Here is a 20,497-nt window from a genome sequence, read left to right as displayed (position 1 = left end):
CCCAGAAGCCTCTAGTCCCACAAGGTCTACCTTTTCCTCAGTGTCTTCATCCTAGAATGTGATCAGCATGGGAAAAAAAAAAAAAAAGAGAAAGAAATTATAAAAAAGAATACCCATGAAAGGCCCCCCAACACAAGTCTCTGGATTTCAACTTGGAACGAATAGAAGCAACACCTAAAGGACACTGTGCGCCTGCCACACACCTTCTGTAATCTTTCACACCTGGAGAGAGTGAGTGTCAACTCTCCCCACTCACCATGGTGACATTTTACATCTGCTTTGTGTGGGTGTCAGTGAAATAGACCGAGACAGGAGAGAGTTTGGCCATGCACATTCAACTGCAAAGGAAGCAGGAAGCTGCCACAAACCAGATGCTTGTCCAGGAACTGCCTAAGGAGCAATCCAAGTTACAAACAAACAAGGCCAACAGAGAGTAGATAAAGTCATTTCTCTCTAAAGAATGAAAGGTCCCAAACCACACATAGGTACAGGGTAGTGGTGAAAAGGGGGTTCTACAGAATAAACACATCTGCAAGAGCACCATAGCTCAGAAAGGGCCCCAAGTCACACAACTGAGTTATATATGCAGGAGGCTGCAGCTATGCATCCTGGAGCCACTGCCTCCTGAGCATGACTAGAACCCCTACAGTATCATGCAGAACCACAGTTACATTACCCACACAGATTTCATTCTTGGTGCAAATGTAACACTGAGACTCTGGTCATCCGTGGGCGGGATCGAACCTGGGATTTTTGGAGCTAAATGCATGAGTCTCTATTGCATGAGCTAAAAGCCACACAGCCCTTAGCTAAGGCTGTAGCAGACTCATTAATCTCTAAGTGGTCATCCGATGAAGTGAGCTGTAGCTCACGAAAGCTTATGCTCAAATAAATTGGTTAGTCTTTAAGGTGCCACTAGTACTCCTTTTCTTTTTACTAGAGGGGACAGAACATCACACCCAGGAGATGTGTGGATTACACACATGCACCCCCTGCACAGGAGATTGGATTATTTCAGCTAGCAGTGTCCACTGGGGTCATGTCTGTGTCCTAGGTGCGCTCATGCACCCACCCCCCCGACACATACACTCCTGAGGGCATAAAAGGCTCAGGAGGCCCAACCATCCCTCAGTTTCTTTGCCAGTATAGAACCCAAGTGGCATAGGACTCTATAGTAATGGGAAGAGGGAGCAGATCATAGACTAAATGTGATCATCACATCTAAGAACCACAGTTCCTGCAAAGTTAGTAACCTTTCTTTTTCACGTGATTGTCCACATGGATTCCACTTCTGGCTGCTCCAAGGGAGGGGCCATTATATCACATGCCCTGTCTCAGCATAGGAGAGGTCGATACAAGGCATACCTCTTAAACCTAGCATACTGGTGACTCCAAAGTAGATGCTTTGGATATCACCACTTTCAATTTCTCAAGGATAAGTGACCTAGTGCCAGGCCCAGCAATCAGTCACTTAGTCTTTGCCAAAGTAGCAGGTGCCACAGAGCTAGTCAGTACTGAGGCGCACGATCCTGAAGCTCTGAGTGCAGACGCTACAGGTACTCAGTCATTCAGTGCCAGGGTGGGTACCAAGGGCAGCGCAGTCTGCCAATTTAGTGAGCACTGCACCTGCTGTCTTGGAGGTCAGCACCAGGACACCAGAAGGAGCCTTTCTAAAATTATGGCTCTTAAACAAATGAGCCCAAGACAAGAGTCTAGTGACTCAGGTGCCAGGGATGGTATCATAAATATAAAGGGAAGGGTAACCACCTTTCTGTATACAGTGCTATAAAATCCCTCCTGGCCAGAGCCAAAACCCTTTCACCTGTAAAGGGTTAAGAAACTAAGATAACCTCACTGGCACCTGACCCCAAATGACCAATGAGGATCAAATCTGGAAGGGGCGGAACAAAGGGTTTGTCTGTCTGTGTGATGCTTTTGCCAGGAACAGATCAGGAATGCAGCCTTACAACTCCTGTTAAGATAGTACGTAATCTAGCTAGAAATGCGTTAGATTTCCTTTTGTTTAATGGCTGGTAAAATAAGCTGTGCTGGAGGGAATGTATATTCCTATTTTTGTGTCTTTTTGTAACTTAAGGCTTTCCTAGAGGGTTCTTTATGTTTTGAATCTGATTACCCTGTAAGGTATTTACCATCCTGATTTTACAGAGGTGATTCTTTTACCTTTTCTCTAATTAAAATTCTTCTTTTAATAATCTGATTGATTTTTCATTGTTCTTAAGATCCAAGGGTTTGGGTCTGTGTTCACCTGTACAAATTGGTGAGGATTCTTATCAAGCCTTCCCCAGGAAAAGGGGTGTAGGGCTTGGGGGGATATTTTGGGGGGGGAGGGGGAAGACGTCTCCAAGTGGGCTCTTTCCCTGTTCTTTGTTTAAAATGCGTGGTGGTGGCAGCATACGGTTCAAGGACAATGCAAAGATTCGTACCTTGGGGAAGTTTTAACCTAAGCTGGTAAGAATAAGTTCAGGGGGTCTTTCATGCAGGTCCCCATATCTGTACCTTAGAGTTCAGAGTGGGGAAGGAACCTTGACAGATGGTGACCTGTACCTTGGCTCATCTCTGGAGCAGTGCTCCTTTCTGCCAATCAGAAGTCGTTAACACAGACGTAGAAGTGGACAAATGAGGCTCTGAGCAGATGTTACCCAGGAGCTTGTGGTGGAATCTCAGCCCACCAGAGTACTAAGAGAGAGAGGCACTAAGAGAGGCACCAGCAGACGGCTGAGGCCTGGCTGAAGCCTTCTCCTCAGTATGTGAGGAGGCTTCCATCAAATTCTCAAGGAGGAACAGCTTCAGGTTGGCTTCCCTCCCACAGAATGCACCTGGAGTAAGAGTGACAAATGGAACATCGCTCTTGGATGGACTCTTCTCCAGGGCAGTACCGTAATAACTAGGCCTACAAATCTACCCTCATTGTGAGCTCAAAGAGTGAAAGTTCATAAAATGTCATAACAACATAACAAATGTGAATGGGGAAAAAAGTGCAAAAGTGAGACAAGACAGACTAAATTAATCCAAATAAAAAGGCCTACTAATATAATTCAAGGACAGTGTTAAGATCTCACCTGGTAAACAAGAAAAGTGCTGTACTGGAAATCAGTGGACCCAAATTAGCGTGTCAGAAATTAAGCCTAATTGGTGAACAAAATAATGAAAGGATGGGCTATTCACCCATCTCTCCCCTTTCAGGGTCCTTAAAACAGAAGACTTTGTGGGGAAAATCAGAAGCTGTCTGACAACACTGGCTGGGTGAGGGATGGGTGGACCAGAAGAAATGAACTTCACCATCATGGCTGCCACTTGCATTGTCTCCTAGGACCCCAGGATTCACTGTGACCCACTGGGCCTTCATCGTCCTGATCCTGAAAAATGTCCTGACCAGATCTAGCCAGAGAAAGGGACCCAGATGACAATCCCAACCACCACCTGGGATGTGAGACAGTCACCTTCCCACATGTGTCCTTTTTCCTCCCCATCTTATTTCTTCTCTTTCCTATCCTTCTCTTTTTGCCTTCTATCTCAGAGGAGTCTGGCTTTAGCCAGCCAAGACTGAATATTCTGCATCACTGCTTCAGCCTGTGAGCCTGTGACCAAAAAGAGGCAGCTAAATTCAATGCCCTAAGCAGCCTAAAGCTGGTACAAGTTTGCCAGGGTCTCAGAGTGGCCAATAAGATTGCGTGCTGTGCCTGTGTTTTTCTGGTTGTGAGGTTGCAAGTGAAAGTCAATACCACAGACAGAAGTTGCATTTTCTATCATTGTTGTTCTTTTCTCTCCCCTACTGAGTGGGTTTGTCTTCTAGGAAACAGGACTGGACTTTAACACCAAGAGCTATAACAACAGCTCCAGCCCATCTCAACTAAGTTCTCTTTTTCCCCAAAAAAGAATAGTTATTGCTATCTTTAATACCATCTAAAAGACCATCAAAGGGGCTGGCAGGGGGTTTCCTTCCACAAACTGTCTCCAGCTAAATGGAAAGGGAACAAGAGATGTTGTTAAAATAAAATCTTTATTTAAGACTTTACATTTCAAAGGCTTTAACTGTTTTTCCTTCTTTTCTGTATCTTTATTAAAGAGCTTTAAAGATATTTAATGGTGTATTTGCCATGGTTCTAAGCAGGCTGAGGTCTTGGTATAACAAACTTTGTGTAAAACTGTTTAATACCGGACAGTGACAGGATCATGTTAACACTTTTAACTCTTTGGGCCCATACAGTCCATCAAAAATTAATACAAACAGCAGAGTAGGTACTGGAAATGTACATCATTAATAGGCATCCAAGTGCCACATGAAGGATGGGTCTTAAAGCCTAATGACTTTAAGTTTCTGCCATGATGCTAGTACCCTGGGTAGGGGAGGGGACTCAGGTCTAACAAATTGAAGGAAAAAATTATATACATTTTTTACTAACTAAAAACTAATTTAATTAAGTCACTACCTCTTGTTTTAACTAACACCAGCACCGTGCAAAGAGAAAGGGCAGACACTGCAGGGGTTCCATCCCACTGCCCTGGATGGTAAGAAGGTTTGAATAATGATGGTTGAGCCCGCTCAGACCTTTATGCCCTGGGATGGAACATGATGGCATCTAGGACACAGGCCCAACAGACACTGATGGCCAAAAATCTGATCTTGTAAGCATGGGGTGCATGAGCAACAAAAGTAGAATCCATGCGGGAAAAGATCACTCGAAGAAAGCAGCTACATTCATCACACTGCTTTTTGTGAGGCACTCCTGTGCAGATCCTCTGATTCCCCCATACCAGCATGTTCCATAACACCATGCACATCTCTCCCATGGGAAATCATCATAGACCATGTCTGCCCTCCCCCGTCCCAGTACAGTTACACATGTTGTAGATGCTATGACTGCACTCAGTCAGACATTCAACAGCACAGTAATGGGAAATACAGAATGGCACTGTGGGCCCCAGCAATAAGAACAAGACTTAGCCAGGGGTAGACCTTAACTGGTGAAGCAGGACCTTGCAAGACATGCAGAATCCTCTGCAATGGGCAATGTCAGATTTAAGTGGCACCTTATGCTGCAGGCATGTTATCCTGTCTATGGTACCCACCTCTCCAGTAGACGTGGCAGAGGAATTCTTCCTGATGAGACGATTCTCCTCTGGAAAGGAATCCTGGCGGGCTCGTCGGCCCATCTTTGCCATCTGGGGGGTGGGGGAGGGGAGAGGTAGAGAGCTCGGTTACTGACAGTAGCAACTTCAGGGCAGCATGAACATGGTGACGGAGAGAAATAGAATCCAGATAACGTCCCTAATGCAACATTAGCACGGCACTGTTCGACTCACGAACAGGCCAAACACAATACCAGCACCAAGACCAAGCATTTGTTCACTGCTCACACAGCCTCCTCTGAACCGTCTTCCAAGTGGCCCCCTTTGCATGGCACACACTCCCTGAACTGCTCTACAAGGCCAGTAAACTCTCCTCCAAGTCCCTCTTCCAGGCCCACCTCACCAGCAAGGTGCATTTAAAAAACCCAGCCAATTGGCAACAGCACTGGGGGCAGCTGGGGAGAGCCATCACTTGGATTTATTTCGGTAAGGACAAGATCAATCAGAGGCAGATGAACGCTGTATACTGGCGGAGTGCATTCCTCTCCCTCCTCCCCCAAGCCCTTTGGATGCCGTGGGTCGCCCTTGACCGGAGGTCAAGGCAGGGACTGGGTCTCCTCACGTGGCTAGCGGCGCCCCGGGTGGGGTCACAGAGGGCGGGGGCGGGGAGAACAGCAGCGGCCCGGGGTAAGGGGCGCAGCGCCGGCGGCGGGGCAGAGCCCCCGGCAGCGGGAGGGGACGGAGGAGGCTCGGCGGGGCCGCCCTCGCAGCCCGCCCTGGGCCCAGCCGCGGAAGCAGCCCTGCCCCCCGGGGAAGCGGGAGAGATCTCCAGCGCCCTACTGAGCCGGGGGCGGGCTGAGCGGTCCCTGCGGGCTGCCCCCCGGGGGCGGCCCCTCTTACCCCGACTCCCGCCCTGCGCGGCTCCTCGCCCAGCCCCAGCTCGGCCTCCATCCCGCAACTGGGCCTCGCTGGGGCTGGGCCGGGCCCGCCTCCAGCGTCCTTAACAACCAAACCCCGCCCACCCTTAAAGGGGCCGCCGCGGCGACCCAGGGAGAAGACGGGGCTAATGGGGCGAAGCCTCTGCCCTCCAGATGCTCAAACACCTCTCCCGCGCGGGAGCGGCTCTCCAGGGCCGCCAGCCTCCCTCGCTACCCCACTGCCCCCCCTCGCCCGCCCCGCATTCTCCGTGGCTCTGATGCCCCCCCTTCTTCCTGTAACCCCATCTCCTGTTGGGGGATCCCAGGGCCCCTCTCGCTCCTGCTGAACCCTTCCTACCTGCACATCACCACGTAGAATCCACGGCACCCATCCCACCCCCGTGACACACAAGCCCTTTCTTCTGGGGAACTCCTTGTCCCCTCTCCCAAAGCTGGACCCATTGCTCCCAAGGGCCTGTCATTACCAAGCTCCCAAGGGTTCCTCTCCTCCATTTCTCAAGGGTCTGTTTACCCCCTCCCCTGATTCCCAAGGGCCCATTCCTGCTAAGCCCCAAAGCCTCAGTCTCCTCAACCCTTAAGAGTCCCACTCCCACCCAGAATTGTCCACCACCCGCATTTAACTGCAAGCTCTTTGGTCACCTTCAGATATTTTGGATTGGTAACCATTTGAACATTTGACTGTAGGAACTACTCTTCTGGATCCCACCTGTGCTCCACCCAGTCCAATATCCCATCTCTGATAGTGGCTAGTACCAGATGCTTCAGACAGAGGAGTAAGAAATCCCTGCAGTAGGCGGATGTGCAGTCTACCCCCCACATAGGTCTCACCCTCAAATCTAATAGTTAGAGCAGAGGTTCTCAAACTGTGATCCGTGGACCACCAGTGATCCGTGAGCTCCGTCCAGGTGATCCGCAGATAGTTCCCTCTAAGGTGCGTGCCTGGGTGGACGCACACGAGAGAATGAAAGGCCACCCACCTAATTAGTGTAGCCACACAGGCATGGCTCCACTAATTAGATGGTTGGCCTGGACCCTGGAGAAGACGCACAGGTAAGGTGAGGTGGTGGCCTTGGGGGCAATAGGGGGTAGGTGGGAGGGGGTAGGTGGGGTAAGAAGAGGGGGTGGGGGGAATTTGGGATGTGCAGGGCTGTGGCAGCCAGAGAAAAAGGAGACTTTCCCCAGCTCCAGGGCTGCAGCTCCTGGGGAGAGACAGCCCTCCTTCCCAGGCTCAGCTCTGTGGCTGCTGTGGCGGGGGAGAGACCCCCCTCCTTCCCAGCCCCAGCTTGGGGGCTGTTGTGGTGTGGGAGAGAGGGAGAGACCCCCCCCTCCTTCCCAGCCCCAGCTTGGGGGCTGCCACGGCGGGGGTGAGAGGGCACATCCATCGCATTACAAAGTAAGACTACTCATATTAAAATATGAGTTGTGTGCTTTTATTTGTAGAACAAAAAAATGTTAATTATTATTAAGGTTTTTTTATATAGCACTTTTATCCAAAGCACTTTACAATAGTTAGCTAACAGTACAAACAACATTTGGAAAGATCATTAAGTGGTCCACCGAGACCCTCAGGAATTTTCAAGTGGTCCATGAAAAAAAAAGTTTGAGAACCACTGAGTTAGAGATTCACTTAAGCCCTGAAGCACAAGTTTTAATATTCATTCCCAAATTTTGTCATTAATTATAACTCTAAATATTCTTGCTATCCATACAAAAATCCAGTCCCTTTTGAATCTTGTTAAGTTCTTGAGACAATGCATGCCAGTTTAACTACACATTGTTTAACAGATTATTTATTTTTATCGGTTTTGAATTTCCCACCATTTAATTTCATTGCCTGTCCCCTTTTTCCTGTGTTATGAGACAGAGAGAACAGAAGCTCCTGATCAAATATGCACTCCACTGAGACTTAATCAGCAGAGCACAGAAAGAACACAGGCTGACAAGTGACCAATATCCAGACCAGACTCTCAAGACACCACACTACTAGAAGAACCAAGTGCAAGACAGTATCCTGGCCTCACAAGACTTGAAATTCCTCCAACATCAATTCGCATGCAAGGTATACGCAAGACTTTGTGCAATACGAAAGCTTGAAAGAACAGCCATCACAAACCCAGAGGAAAATACCTTAGTAGCTAAGCAAATTAAGAGTTGGTCTACTGAAAAAGAAAGTGTTGGTGTTAAGTCATATACATGAGGATACAGACTTTCTGTGGGTATAACGGAAAGTTAATCGTGGAAGCAGATATGGTATTCATGTTTAATTTTGCTATCTTCAATATATGTAACTAAAGGGATGTTATAAGTAGCTTCCCAGTAGAGAGCATTATAGTATCCTTGTGTATAGGGCCATGTCTAGGAACTGAGAGAACTTTACTTTCAAGAAGTGCTTGATGAGAGAGGCCAGTATATGTGGAAGAAGTAATAAAGTCTGCATGTTGCACTGTCTCAGTTCTTTCTCCCTTTATGCTCACACATCAAACAGTTTCCATGGATATCTATGGGCCTGTGTGCAGAGGGTTATCATCCTACAATCTCCATGTGTCCTCATAATGACCAAACAGTCAACAATTGTCATTTCAGGTAGTGAGAGAGAAAGGGCGCTCAAATGGATCTCAATTACTTTAAGCACCGTACTGTTCTCTCCCCTTCACCTCTCCTTTCACAAATTACACATAGGCAGGCTGAGGGGAAAAATTCTGATTCGTTGTTCATATGTAGCTAAAACTTCACTGTTTCTTCATAAAAACATGGTTGTCCCCTATTTGGGGCTGTGGTCTCTTTCTAAATTAAATGACAATGAACAATTGTTGCTGGTGTGATTGTTTAAAGGAATTCGCAAAAAGAAAAGGAGGACTTGTGGCACCTTAGAGACTAACCAATTTATTAGAGCATGAGCTTTCGTGAGCTACAGCTCACTTCCCCAGATACAGACTAACACGGCTGTTACTTTTAAAGGAATTATTATATATTCTACTTTTTCAGTTTTGGTCATTGTGCCAGGATTTCTCTGTACCATTCTTTTCTTTTTAGTGTGTCTGACTCTCACTTTATCTTATTTGTTTAGTTTCATCTTCACTTTAATAAAAATTAAAATGTCATTGCCCCACCCATCTGATACAGTTAGTCAGAACTATGTAATATTTTATTTCAAGTACAAGTAAAAATTCTCATACATAAAATAACATTAATGGTAATATCCATCTGGTTTGAGAATCAGATCTGATTATACAGAACAGCACTAGTCTAGTCCTCCACTACTGCTGCAGTTGAAAACTCCCTATGATTGGGCCTATTACTATATTTTGTTCCTGGTCCTCCTTCAGGCCTGATGGGTCTGGAAATTAACTACAGTCAAACATTCATACCTGCTTCTTCTCCCAGATCATACTTTACTGCATATATATGCGTGCACTTGCTTTAATTAAATTAATCGTGGAAAACCCACATTCTACCATTGCAGTGGTACAGAACAATGAGAATAATATTTCCATCAAAAGCAATATATCCAGAAAGGCAGAGGGCCACATGCTTGAAAGGTCAGAGGCTTCAAATGCAACAGTGAAATATAATGTACCCACCGCGTTGCCTGCTTTGATCTCCTTAAGCATATCCTTGACTTGTACTACATCAACCACTGACTTGGATTCTGCAGTCAGGGCTGCCAAGTGCTAAGTATTTCTGGTGAAACTCACACTTAGTAGCCCTGCCACACTTCCTCACAGCTGGATTCTGACACAGATGAGCTGTGACTTTCCAGCAGTTGCTCCTCCAGCCATCAGGGACCACTCTGGTGCTTGCTGAACCAGGTGTCCTCCATGCTTCTTCACTGGTTGGATTGCAGCCTAAAAGGAGCGATCAGGACCAGAAGAGATGGCAATGGAGACACAAAGCGAGTGGCCTTACGCTGGGCCCAGCCTTCCCCATCTGCCCCAGGCATGTCCCACCCTCCAGAGGATCCAGCGCCAACCCACACAGCACCCACTCCAGGCAACCCAGCTGCCTCAGACTCCCCATTCAGTGGCCTCCTCTCCTTTCTCTGGAGATGGGATGTTGGGTGGGTTCTGGAATGTGCCTGGGGCAGCGGGGTGGAAGGGTGGTGGGGTACCAGTGGTGGATGCTTGGGGCAGCTGGATTCCTCTGTAGATTATGGGGAGGATGGGCATCCAGCTGCTTCTTCTGTCACTGGTTCCCGCTGCCTTCCTCTGATCCCTGGCTGGCAGGATTGAGGAGCTAGGGTAGTAGAGGAAGAGGAGATAGTGGGTGGCACTGGCTTCTGCAGTGTGTTTCGCAGCAGGAAGATCAGAAGAGGGATAGGGAGGAGAGAAAAATTACAATTTTCTTCCAGGGAGGCATCTCTGCACTGCAGCCCCCTAACGAGAACTCGCTCCTGTGACAAATGTCACCAAAGGAGTGGCTCCAAACCTGGCAGCTAAGCCTCTTGTGAAAAAAGTGATATTTTCTGCTTCCGTGCTTTTCATTTGAGAAGCAAAATAGTTATGTATGTGTAAGGAATCATAGATTCATAGACTATAAAGTCAGAAAGGGAGCACTGTCATCATCTAGTCTGACCTCCTGTATTATACATGCCATGCAACTTCCTTGAATTAATGCCTGATTCAGCATTTAGAAAAGCTTACGTCTTGATTTAAAGATTGCTACTAATAGAGAAATTGTCATAACTAAAGCTGGGCAACATTTTTTTTATCAAACTGACTTTTGTCAAAAGATGCATTTTGAGGGGCCCAAAACTAATCTTTGAATTTGGGTCCAATTTGACAAATGGTTTTGGTTGAAAAAAAATTCCAGAGTCAAAAAACTCTTTTGTTTTGACTTTTTGATTTGAAACAATGTTTTGATTTCAAATACAGCTAATAAAAAAACCCACAACACACCTACACATAAAAAAGGGCGAGACATCCAAAATGGTCAAAACAAATTGAAAAACAAAAGAAAAATTTATTTCAAGTTGACTAAAAACATTTCAGTTGATTTTTTAAATGAAATTTTTAGAATGTTTCTTTTTTATGCAAAATTTTAAAAAATTGTTTCCATTCAAACTGAACTAAAATGTGTTTTGGGATTTTTTGGTTCGGCTCTCAAACTGAAAAATGCATTATTCACTCAGCTCTAACCCTAATTATTGGTAAGATGTTGGAATAGTTAATTACCCTCACTTTTAAAAATCCGTACCTAATTTCACATCTGAATTAGCCTGATTTCAATTCATTTATTGTATGCCATGTTAATTTTGTATTGTTCTTGTTTCTACACCAAATTCTCAAGCAGTACTAAGTCAAATGCTTTACAGAAGACTAAGAATTACATCAACACTATTACCTTTATCAACCAAACTTGTAATCTCATCAAAAAAAGATATCAGTTTATTTTGATAAGAACTATTTTCCATAAACCCATGATGATTGGCATTAATGATATTACCTTCCTTTAATTCTTTATCAATTAAGTCCTGTATCAGCCATTTGATTGTTTTATCTGGGATCGATGGTAGGCTGACAGGTCTACAACTAACTGGGTCATCCCATTTACCCTTTTTAAATACTGGCACAACATTGACTTTCTTGCTGTCCTCTAGAACTTCCCCAGTGTACAAAGACTTATTGAAAACCAACATTAACAGACCAGAGAGCTCCTTAGCCAGCTGTTAAAACTCTCAGGTGCAAGTTATCAAGACCTACTGATTTTAAAATGTCTAACTTTCGTAGATGCTGTTTAACATCCTCCTGAACAACTGTTGAAAAGGTAAGTATGTCGTCATCACTGCATGATATGATAAAGTTTGTGGATGATACTAAGCTGGGAAGAATTCCAAGCACTTTGGAGGACAGCATTAGAATTCAAAATGATCTTGACAAACTGGGGAAATGGTCTGAAATAAATATGATGACATTCAATAAGGACAAGTTCAAAGTACTACACTTAGGAAGGAATAATCAATTGCACACATACAAAATGGGAAATGACTGCCAGGGAAGGAGTACTGCAGAAAAGCATCTAGAGTTATAGAAGATCACAAACTAAATATGAGTCAACAATGTCATATAGTTGCAGAAACAGCGAACTTTATTCTGGGATGTATTAGCAGGAGTGTTGTAAGCAAGACATGAGAAGTAATAATTCCACTCTCCTCAGCACTGAGTACTTGAGTACTGTGTTTAATTCTGGGCACCACACTTCAGGAAAGATGTGGATAAATTGGAGAAAGTTCAGAGGAGAGCAACAAAAATGATTAAAGGTCTAGAAAACATGACCTACAAGCAGGGGTGAAAGTAAGGCGGTATGGGTCTGTACCAGCAGGGCCGCTGATGGGGGGGCGCAAAAGGGGCAGCAATGACCCAGCAGGGCCGCTGCCCCAGGGCCGCAATTTAAAAGGTAAGTATGTCAAAAAGTATACCCTTTAAATCACTGCTGGAGCCCCAGGCGGCATGGGCCAGGCAGCACAGATGGACTGGCTGGGGGATGCTGACCCCAGCCCTGCCCCTTCTGCCCAAGGCTCCACCCCTTCTGGGGGGGCCAGAGCTGGCCCTGTACTGGTAAGAGCTCAATTTTACTTTCACCCCTGGCTACGAGGAAAGATTGAAAAAATTGGGTTTGTTTAGTCTGGAGAAGAGAAGTCTGAGGGGAGACGTGATAACAGTCTTCAAGTACGTAAAAGGTTGTTATAAAGAGGAAGGTGATAAATTCCTTAATCACTGAGGCTAGGACAAGAAGTAATGGGTTTAAATTCCAGCAAGGGAGATGTAGGTTGGACATTAGGAAAAACTTCCTAACTGTATGCGCAGTTAAGAACTGGAACAAATTACCTAGGGAGGCTTTGGAATCTCTGTCACTGGGGTTTTTAAAAACAGGATAGACAAACACCTGTCAGAGTTGGTCTAAATCAGGGGTCACAATCACGTGGCCCGCAGGCTGCATGCGGCTCACGGAGTTATTTCCTGCGGCCCGCCATAGGTGCCAACTCCACTGGCAGCCAAGTTCCCCTCCACTCCCCCGAGCACGCCACGTCCTGCTCCTCCACCTACCTCCCAATGCTTCCCGCCACCGAACAGCTGTTTGGCGGCGCTTAGGACTTTCCAGGAGGGAGGGGGGAGGAGCGGGGAGGTGGTGTGCTCAGGGGAGGAGGCAGAGAAGAGGCAGGGCTGGGGCGGGGATTTCAGAAAGGGGTTGGAATAGGAGCAGGGAGGGGGCGGAGTTGGGGCGGGGACTTTGGGGAAGAGGTTAGAATGGGGGTGGGAAAGCGGTGGGAAGAGGCGGGGCCTCATGAACTAGACGAGCAGTCTGAGGTATGAAGTTCTGCATGTATGATTCTTTGCTGTGAGTAGTTGGAAAGAATGTTTGTTAAAAGTGGCAACGTATTTTGTATGAATAGTTACTTTAAAAAGTTCCTGCCATTACAGCTATGTTGATAGACTGTTAGTGTAGATCATCATCAGTGTTACTGACCACATAAGGAATAGTTATAGGTGTTTATATTTTATTAAAAGCCCTCTTCGCATTACAGTTTTTAAAAAGTTAATACATTGACTTTTAATAGCATACTTCATTTTTTTCATTTTTGACTATACTTTTGTATCGTTGTATGAAAAGATTTCAATGATGTGACCTTTGGGCCAATGTACTAGTCCTCATGTGGCCTCATGGTGATTTGAGTTTGAGATCCCTGGTCTAGATAATTTAGTCCTGTCTCAGTGCAGAGGACTGGACTAGATGACCTGTTGAGGTCCCTTCCAGTCCTACATTTCTATGATATGAATATGAACACATCATCTGGCTATTTTGCAAATACAGAACAGAAATATTTATTTAATTTTATTTAATATTTATTTACTATTTCTGCCTTTTCTGTATTATTATTAACAATTCTACCATTTCCATCTAGTAATGGACCAATGCCATTGTTAGGATTCCTTTTGTTCCTAATATACTTTTAAAGACTCCTTATTGTCCTTGTGCTAGCCATTGTTTTCACCTTGTGTTCTTTTGCTTCCTTATCAGTTGTCTACAATTTCCAGCTTCTAATTTATATCGATCATTATCAAATTCCCTTTTCTTCTATTTGTTTATATATTATATATATATTCTTTTGCTTCCCCCCTAAGTCAGGCTGGTATTTTAATCAGTGTAGCCTTCTTTTTTGACTGTGGAATTGTGGCTTTTGGAGCATGCAATAAAATATTCTTAAACAATTCTTAATTATCATTCAAATTTTTCTGTTTAAAATCTTTTCCCCATTGATTTGACTATTTTTTTTCAGCTTTGTGAAATTGGCCCTTTTAAAGCACCAAGGAGGTTGGGGATCAGACCTCCAGCCTCCTGCCTGGGTCTTACTCACAGTCCTGATCCTTCTCCTGTAGCTTGCTCTGCCTCAGTGGCTACAGCCTATCTCCCTTCTTGCAGCCAGAACTCCAGGGTCAGGGGATCTGCCAGTAATCCCTGGTTTGGTCAAGGGTAGCAATATACCTGGTGTTCCCTAACCTCTCTAACAATTTGTCAACCCTCAGCATTGGGTAGGTGTCAAATCTGAACAATGCTTTTACCTTCTGGAAGTCTATGCAAAATCTGGTTGACCTGTCCTGTCAAGGTTCCTTCCCCACTCTGAACTCTAGGGTACAGATGTGGGGACCTGCATGAAAGACCCCCAAAGCTTATTCTTACCAGCTTAGGTTAAAAACTTCCCCAAGGTACAAACTTTGCCTTGTCCTTGAACAGTATGCTGCCACTACCAAGCGTTTAAAACAAAGAATAGGGAAAGAGACCACTTGGAGATGTCTTTCCCCCCCAAAAAATATCCCCCCAAGCCCTACACCCCCTTTCCTGGGGAAGGCTTGATAAGAATCCTTACCAATTGGTACAGGTGAACACAGACCCAAACCTTTGGATCTTAAGAACGATGAAAAATCAATCAGGTTCTTAAAAGAAGAATTTTAATTAAAGAAAAGTAAAAGAATCACCTCTGTAAAATCAGGATGGTAAATATCTTACAGGGTAATCAGATTCAAAACATAGAGAACCCTCTAGGCAAAACCTTAAGTTTACAAAAAGACACAAAAACAGGAATATACATTCCCTCCAGCACAGTTGATTTTACAAGCCATTAAACAAAATAAAATCTAACACATTTTCTAGCTAGATTACTTACTAACTTAACAGGAGTTGTAAGGCTCCATTCCTGATCTGTTCCCGGCAAAAGCATCACACAGACAGACAAACCCTTTGTCCCCCCCCCCTACAGATTTGAAAGAATCTTGTCCCCTCATTGGCCATTTTGGGTCAGGTGCCAGCGGGGTTACCTTAGCTTCTTAACCCTTTACAGGTGAAACGATTTTGCCTCTGGCCAGGAGGGATTTTATAGCACTATATACAGAAAGGTGGTTACCCTTCCCTTTATATTTATGACACATCCTTAGGGCTTTGCCACTCGCTATGTAACCCTAACCCTAACCCATACCCCATCAATGCCTGAGGGACTTTATGGATGGCGCACAGGAGCGGCTGAAGTAATTGGTCCCAGTGGTAAGGTTCCAAGGCTACGAACTTCTGCAGCATACTTTCCAAGGTCTTGTTAAATCTCACTATTAGCCTGCCAGATTGGAGGTGGTATACCAACATTCATAAGGCTTTTATCTTCAGCAAGCTACACAGTTCTCTCATAAATTGGGACGTAAAGCTGGTGTCCTGATCTGTGATTATTTCCTGAGGGATCCCCATCCAGACAAACACTTTCATGAGCTGTGAGGCAAGGGCCACTGCCTTTGTGGAGCAGAATTGCTTCGGGGTACTGCATGGCATAGTTTAATATGACTAGTATGTGCTGAGATAGAGTTGCATTCCTTTCCAAGGGGCCCACCTGGTCCATGCCGATCCTCTCAAATGAGATCCCTACCACAGGAAGGAGTATCAGCAGGGCCTGAGATACCTTACCTTGACTTGCCCACTGGCATCCTGGGCAGGAGGTGCCATACTTTTGTACCTCTTTGTGGATGCCTGGCCAATAATAATGTCAGTTTGTCAAGTGTTTTCTCCTGACCAAGGTGTCCCCCACAGGGCACAGCGCATGCTGAGCACCGTATTTCCCTGCTATATTTCTTTGGGACAAACAGTTGCATTTCAGCCTCCCCAGCCTGGTGGTCCTTCTTTGCTCTCTATATTTTCTTTCCTTCTAGCTTGAAATGTGGCCATTTAGGAATCGAGGTTCCACCACCTCACCATTGATCTGGGTGAGCTGTTCATAGGCTCATCCCAATGTTGTTTCTCTGTTCTTCCACATTGTCTGAAAATATGTTGGGCACTGCTGGCTTACTTAATTTCTCCTGTTGTTTGTGCTCCCTGGGGAAAGTCCATCCTCCCCAGTAGAGGCATTATTCACAGAGGCTGATGTTCCTTTTTCCAGATCTATCTGCTTGCTTTTGCCTGCTAAAGCTTGCAGCTCCACCATCTCTGGTGACACTGTTGGTCCCTTGCAGGAGCTCCCCATTCTTGGACTTCATCAAGTCTCTAAAAAACCTCCAATCTTGTCCAGTTATCACCGGATACGTGATGTTCATGGCTACCCCCACACGGATCTCCTCATCATGGTTCCACACCCTCAGCTGTACCTTCTTCCTGAGGTAAGGGCACACAGCCACATGGATGAGTTGCAAAGAAATGGTGCCCATGGGAACTGTTTCAGGCCCTGACAGACTTGCCTTCACCAGAGCGTGGCAGCACCCTGAGTATATCAATCCTTGCACCTCCATGCCTTTGACTCATATCGGCACTAATAGTTTCATTGGCCCCGTCTTATTGGCTCTGGATTCAGCCACTCCTATTTGGCTGTAGAGGCAGTCGATGTACAGGCAGTCACGGCGGAACCGTCCCGGTTCCCGCATGCAAAACAAGTCCTTGTTGCCGAGGGGGCCCCTGTCTGGTTTCCTGCAGCTTCCGAAAGGGGCTGCCCCACAGATCTTCAGCACTTCTTAAGCTCTGGTCCTGGTGGAGGCATCTCCCCACCTGCCACTCTGGATCTGCTCCTCTATCCTTGCTGGGTCCAGGTAGCCCTGTCCTTTGGCATCCCCGCACACTTTTTCATTCTCCCTTCCATCACCTTTGTTGGTTGAGAGACAAGCCTGAGGGGGTCTCTGCCATGGGCCTTGTGGGGAACTGGTAATTCTCAGCCAAGGTTAGAGCCTCAGAGAAGGTTTTGGGACAGTGGCACATCACCCACTCCCTTCCTCCATCCAGGAGATTGTGTGTGAACTATTCTAGGCCAATTCTTTCAACTGCTTGGGCTCCCATATTTTTGTCAGGCTTGAGCCACCGTCAACAATATTCTTACAGGCTCTAGAGCACCACCTGTGGTTGTGCCATATGTATGAACCTTTCTTGTTGAAATCACTGGCTGTATGTCTCAGCAGCATACATAGGATGGCTGCCTTAAGTCGAGGGTAATCTTGTTCAGCCATCGCATTGAGACCCCTGTACTCTGGCTGGGCTGCTCCTGTCAAGTAGGATGCTAGCAGAGTAGCCTTTGCAGCCAGCAAGCCACCGTTACAACCCTTTCAGAAGTTACCAGGAATGCCTCTGAGTTGTCCTCCAGCCCCATTATTTTAGCTTCAGTGGAGGACTTAGGGTATACCCCAGGCTGAAGCTGCCCACTGCCATACTCTCCAGCATACTTTGGGGGTGAAACAGCATGGCCATCTGCTGTACCAGTTGTTGCTGCTGATCTCTTTGCTCGGCTGCTAATTCCTTGATAAGTTGTTGCTGCTGTTATGAGGCTTGCTGCTGTTGCTGGGCAGCTAGCTGTGGAGCAATTGTGTCTGCTGCTCCTGTTGCTGTTGGTCCACAATCCATTTAAACAGCTTGTCCAATCCATCTTTAGCTCAGTCTCCTTCTTTTCTAGGTGGTCCACATTCTCCACCACTTAGTATCTAGCTTCGCTTGGGGGCCAGCAAGCCTAGTGGTGAGGCCACAGCCAAACAGTCTCTGTGTCTTGGAACGACTCTTTTGGGAGGTCCAGTTGCCAAGTCACAGTTTGCTACCCGGAGTCCTCTGAGTTCTCTCAAGCAGCTGGGCGAGGAGAGAAGGGTAGGGGGAACTGGGCCTTCCCTCTCCACCAGGTCCCAGCCTAGGGCCCAAGGAGGGAGAGGTGAGGGGTGGCTCAGTCCCTTCTGGCTGCCACTCTAAATCAGCCTCCCCTAGGCTGCTTCCCAATCCTACCTTACCTGTTTTCCCTTCAATGCGGGGTGCGGCCCCAGCCTTCTGCTTGCACAGTCTCAGTAATTCAGAGCCTCAGCTGGGGCAGGAGACTTCCCAGCTCTCTCTCAGAGTCTAGTTGTTCCCCCTAGTCAGGGAGAGATGGTGGTGGACAATGGTCAGGCTCCCAGCCAAGTCTTACAGGGCTGGTTCTTCCCCTGCAGATCATTCTGCCTCAGCACCTACAGCCTGTCTATCTTCTTGCGGGCAGTCTGTCCTCTTTCCACCACCCCCCTTGACTGCCAGAGCTCTCTTTTAAACAGGTTCTCCCTAGGGAGCCTTTCCAGGAGCTGCTGAGGGGCAGGGCCTTCTTAGCCCACTACGGCTCCACCGCTCCTTTAACCTTAGTGTGGGGTCTGTAAACTGCATCACAACATATTACTCTGGCTTGTCTGAGAAATTAAAATGTCACCTTTCCAACAAAGAATTACCTTCCTGTCAGTGGCAGATTTAAAGTTAGTGGGGCCCTGTGCTCAGCTTCATTTTGGGGGGGCCCCCTTTGGGACCCAGCCAAGAAAAAGGACATACTCTCTTATCTCCCCCCCAGTTTTCATTCTTTTTTTCTTCATCCTCCTCCTATATTATAAGTAATGAGAAGTAAATGAAAATAAAGTGAGGCACCTTGATTGGGGCAGGGAGTTGGGATGCAGGAGAGGCTGTGGGGGGTTGGGCTCTGGGAGGGAGTTTGGGTGCTGGGTGCAGACTCTGGGCTGCGGCAGGGAATTAGGGTGCAGGAGGAGGTGCAGGGGTCAGGCTTTGGGAGAGAGTTTGGGTGCTGGGTTTGGCTCTGGGCTGGGGCAGGGGGTTGGGGTGTGGGAAGGGGCAAGGGGGCACACTTACCTCGGCCGGCAGGGCTCCCAAAGCAACAGGCACACACACCCCTCTGGCAGCGGCTGCTAGGTGGGGGAGGGCCAGGGGGTCTCCGCGCACCACTGCCGGCAGCCACCACCCCTGCCTGCAGGCACCACCCCTACAGCTCCCATTGCCTGCAGTTCTTGGCCAATGGGAGCTGCAGAGTCGGCGCTCAGCGCAGGGGCAGCACATGGAGACACCTCCCAGCTCCTCCGCCAGGGGCATGCAGATGACTGCTTCCAGGTGCGGCATGAGGCCATCAGCCATTGCATGCAAGCAGCCTGCTTGCCTGAGCCCTGCTGTGCTGCCGTCCGGGACTCAGAGGCAGGTTGTCAGATGAGATATGTCCTGCATTTCGGGGGCCCCCCTGTCACTGGGGGCCCCATGTCACTACACAGTTTGTTTCATGGTAAATCCACTCCTGCTTCCTGTAGCTGAAAAGCCCTGATGCAAGCTCCCCTCTCTCCAGTCACAGCAGTAACACACGAGTCTCAGGCATGCTCAGCAGTGTGCTTCTCTTTGGCACCCCCATTAGTGTTGCCAGGACAAGTTGTATTTTAACACATGATCACTGGTCAAAGTGAACCTAGGGTTCACCTCGACCAGCTAATACAGCTTGCCCAGGCTACAGACCGTAACTGGCAGCTCCACCCTATTCCTCTGCCACGCTCTTCTCTTTCCCTTACTCCTGAGGCAGCTGTAGTCTTCTTGCTCCACTCCCATTTAGCTGTTTAGACCACTCTCCTCCCTGACTGCCAGCTCAGAGCTGCTGGTACTCAGCCTGCCCCCTGGCCCCCAATTGTCCTTGTGTTCAGAAACCCTGATACTTTTAATGACACTGACCTCCTTTGTAAAGCACTTTGAGATCTAGGCATGAAAAGTGCTATAGAAGAGCTAAGAATAGAGAGGAAGGATGGTCCTGTGGGCAGGGTGCTAGTCTGGGATTTGGGAGACTTGAGTAAATGCCCTGCTGTGCCACAAACTTCCTGTGTGATCTTGGACAAGCCACTTAGGGTATATCTACACTGCAAAACAAACAAAAACAAAAAACAAAAACCAACCCCATAACCAACCAACCCCCCCCCCCAAAAAAAAACAACCCTGCAGCAGCGAGTCTCAGAGCCCAGGTCAACTGACTTGGGGTTGAGGGGGCTGGTGCTATGGGGCTAAAAATAGCAGTGTAGAGATTGCTGCTTGGGCTGGAGCCTGGGCTCTGAAACCTGAGGAGGGCGGAGGGTATCAGAGCCAGGACTTTAGCTCCAGTGGAAATGTCCACCCTGCTATTTTTAGCCCCAGAGGGCAAACCCAAGTCAGTTGACCAGGGCCCTGAGACTTGCTGCTGTGGGGATTATTTTGCAGTG

General features: G+C 47.1%; 1 protein-coding gene across 2 annotated transcripts in view; it reads right to left on the bottom strand.

Annotated features, from left to right (window-relative positions):
- IFT43 (intraflagellar transport 43) overlaps positions 1 to 6,084 on the bottom strand; it is a 60,062-nt gene extending 53,978 nt beyond the window's left edge. For both annotated transcript variants that reach the window (XM_084631728.1, XM_084631729.1), the window contains exons 1-2: positions 5,992 to 6,084; positions 5,092 to 5,184 (exon numbers count right to left, since the gene is read on the bottom strand). In XM_084631728.1, the coding sequence (XP_084487854.1) occupies positions 5,092 to 5,184; positions 5,992 to 6,042 (144 nt within the window). In that variant the 5' untranslated portion in view covers positions 6,043 to 6,084. The remainder of the gene's footprint in view (positions 1 to 5,091; positions 5,185 to 5,991) is intronic.
- Positions 6,085 to 20,497: the final 14,413 nt, after the last annotated feature.

Source organism: Lepidochelys olivacea (assembly GCF_965140295.1).
Source record: "Lepidochelys olivacea isolate rLepOli2 genome assembly, chromosome: 6".
NCBI classification, from domain to species: domain Eukaryota; kingdom Metazoa; phylum Chordata; order Testudines; family Cheloniidae; genus Lepidochelys; species Lepidochelys olivacea.
Note: the sequence above shows the minus strand (reverse complement) of the source record. Positions and strands in the feature narration are given on the sequence as shown.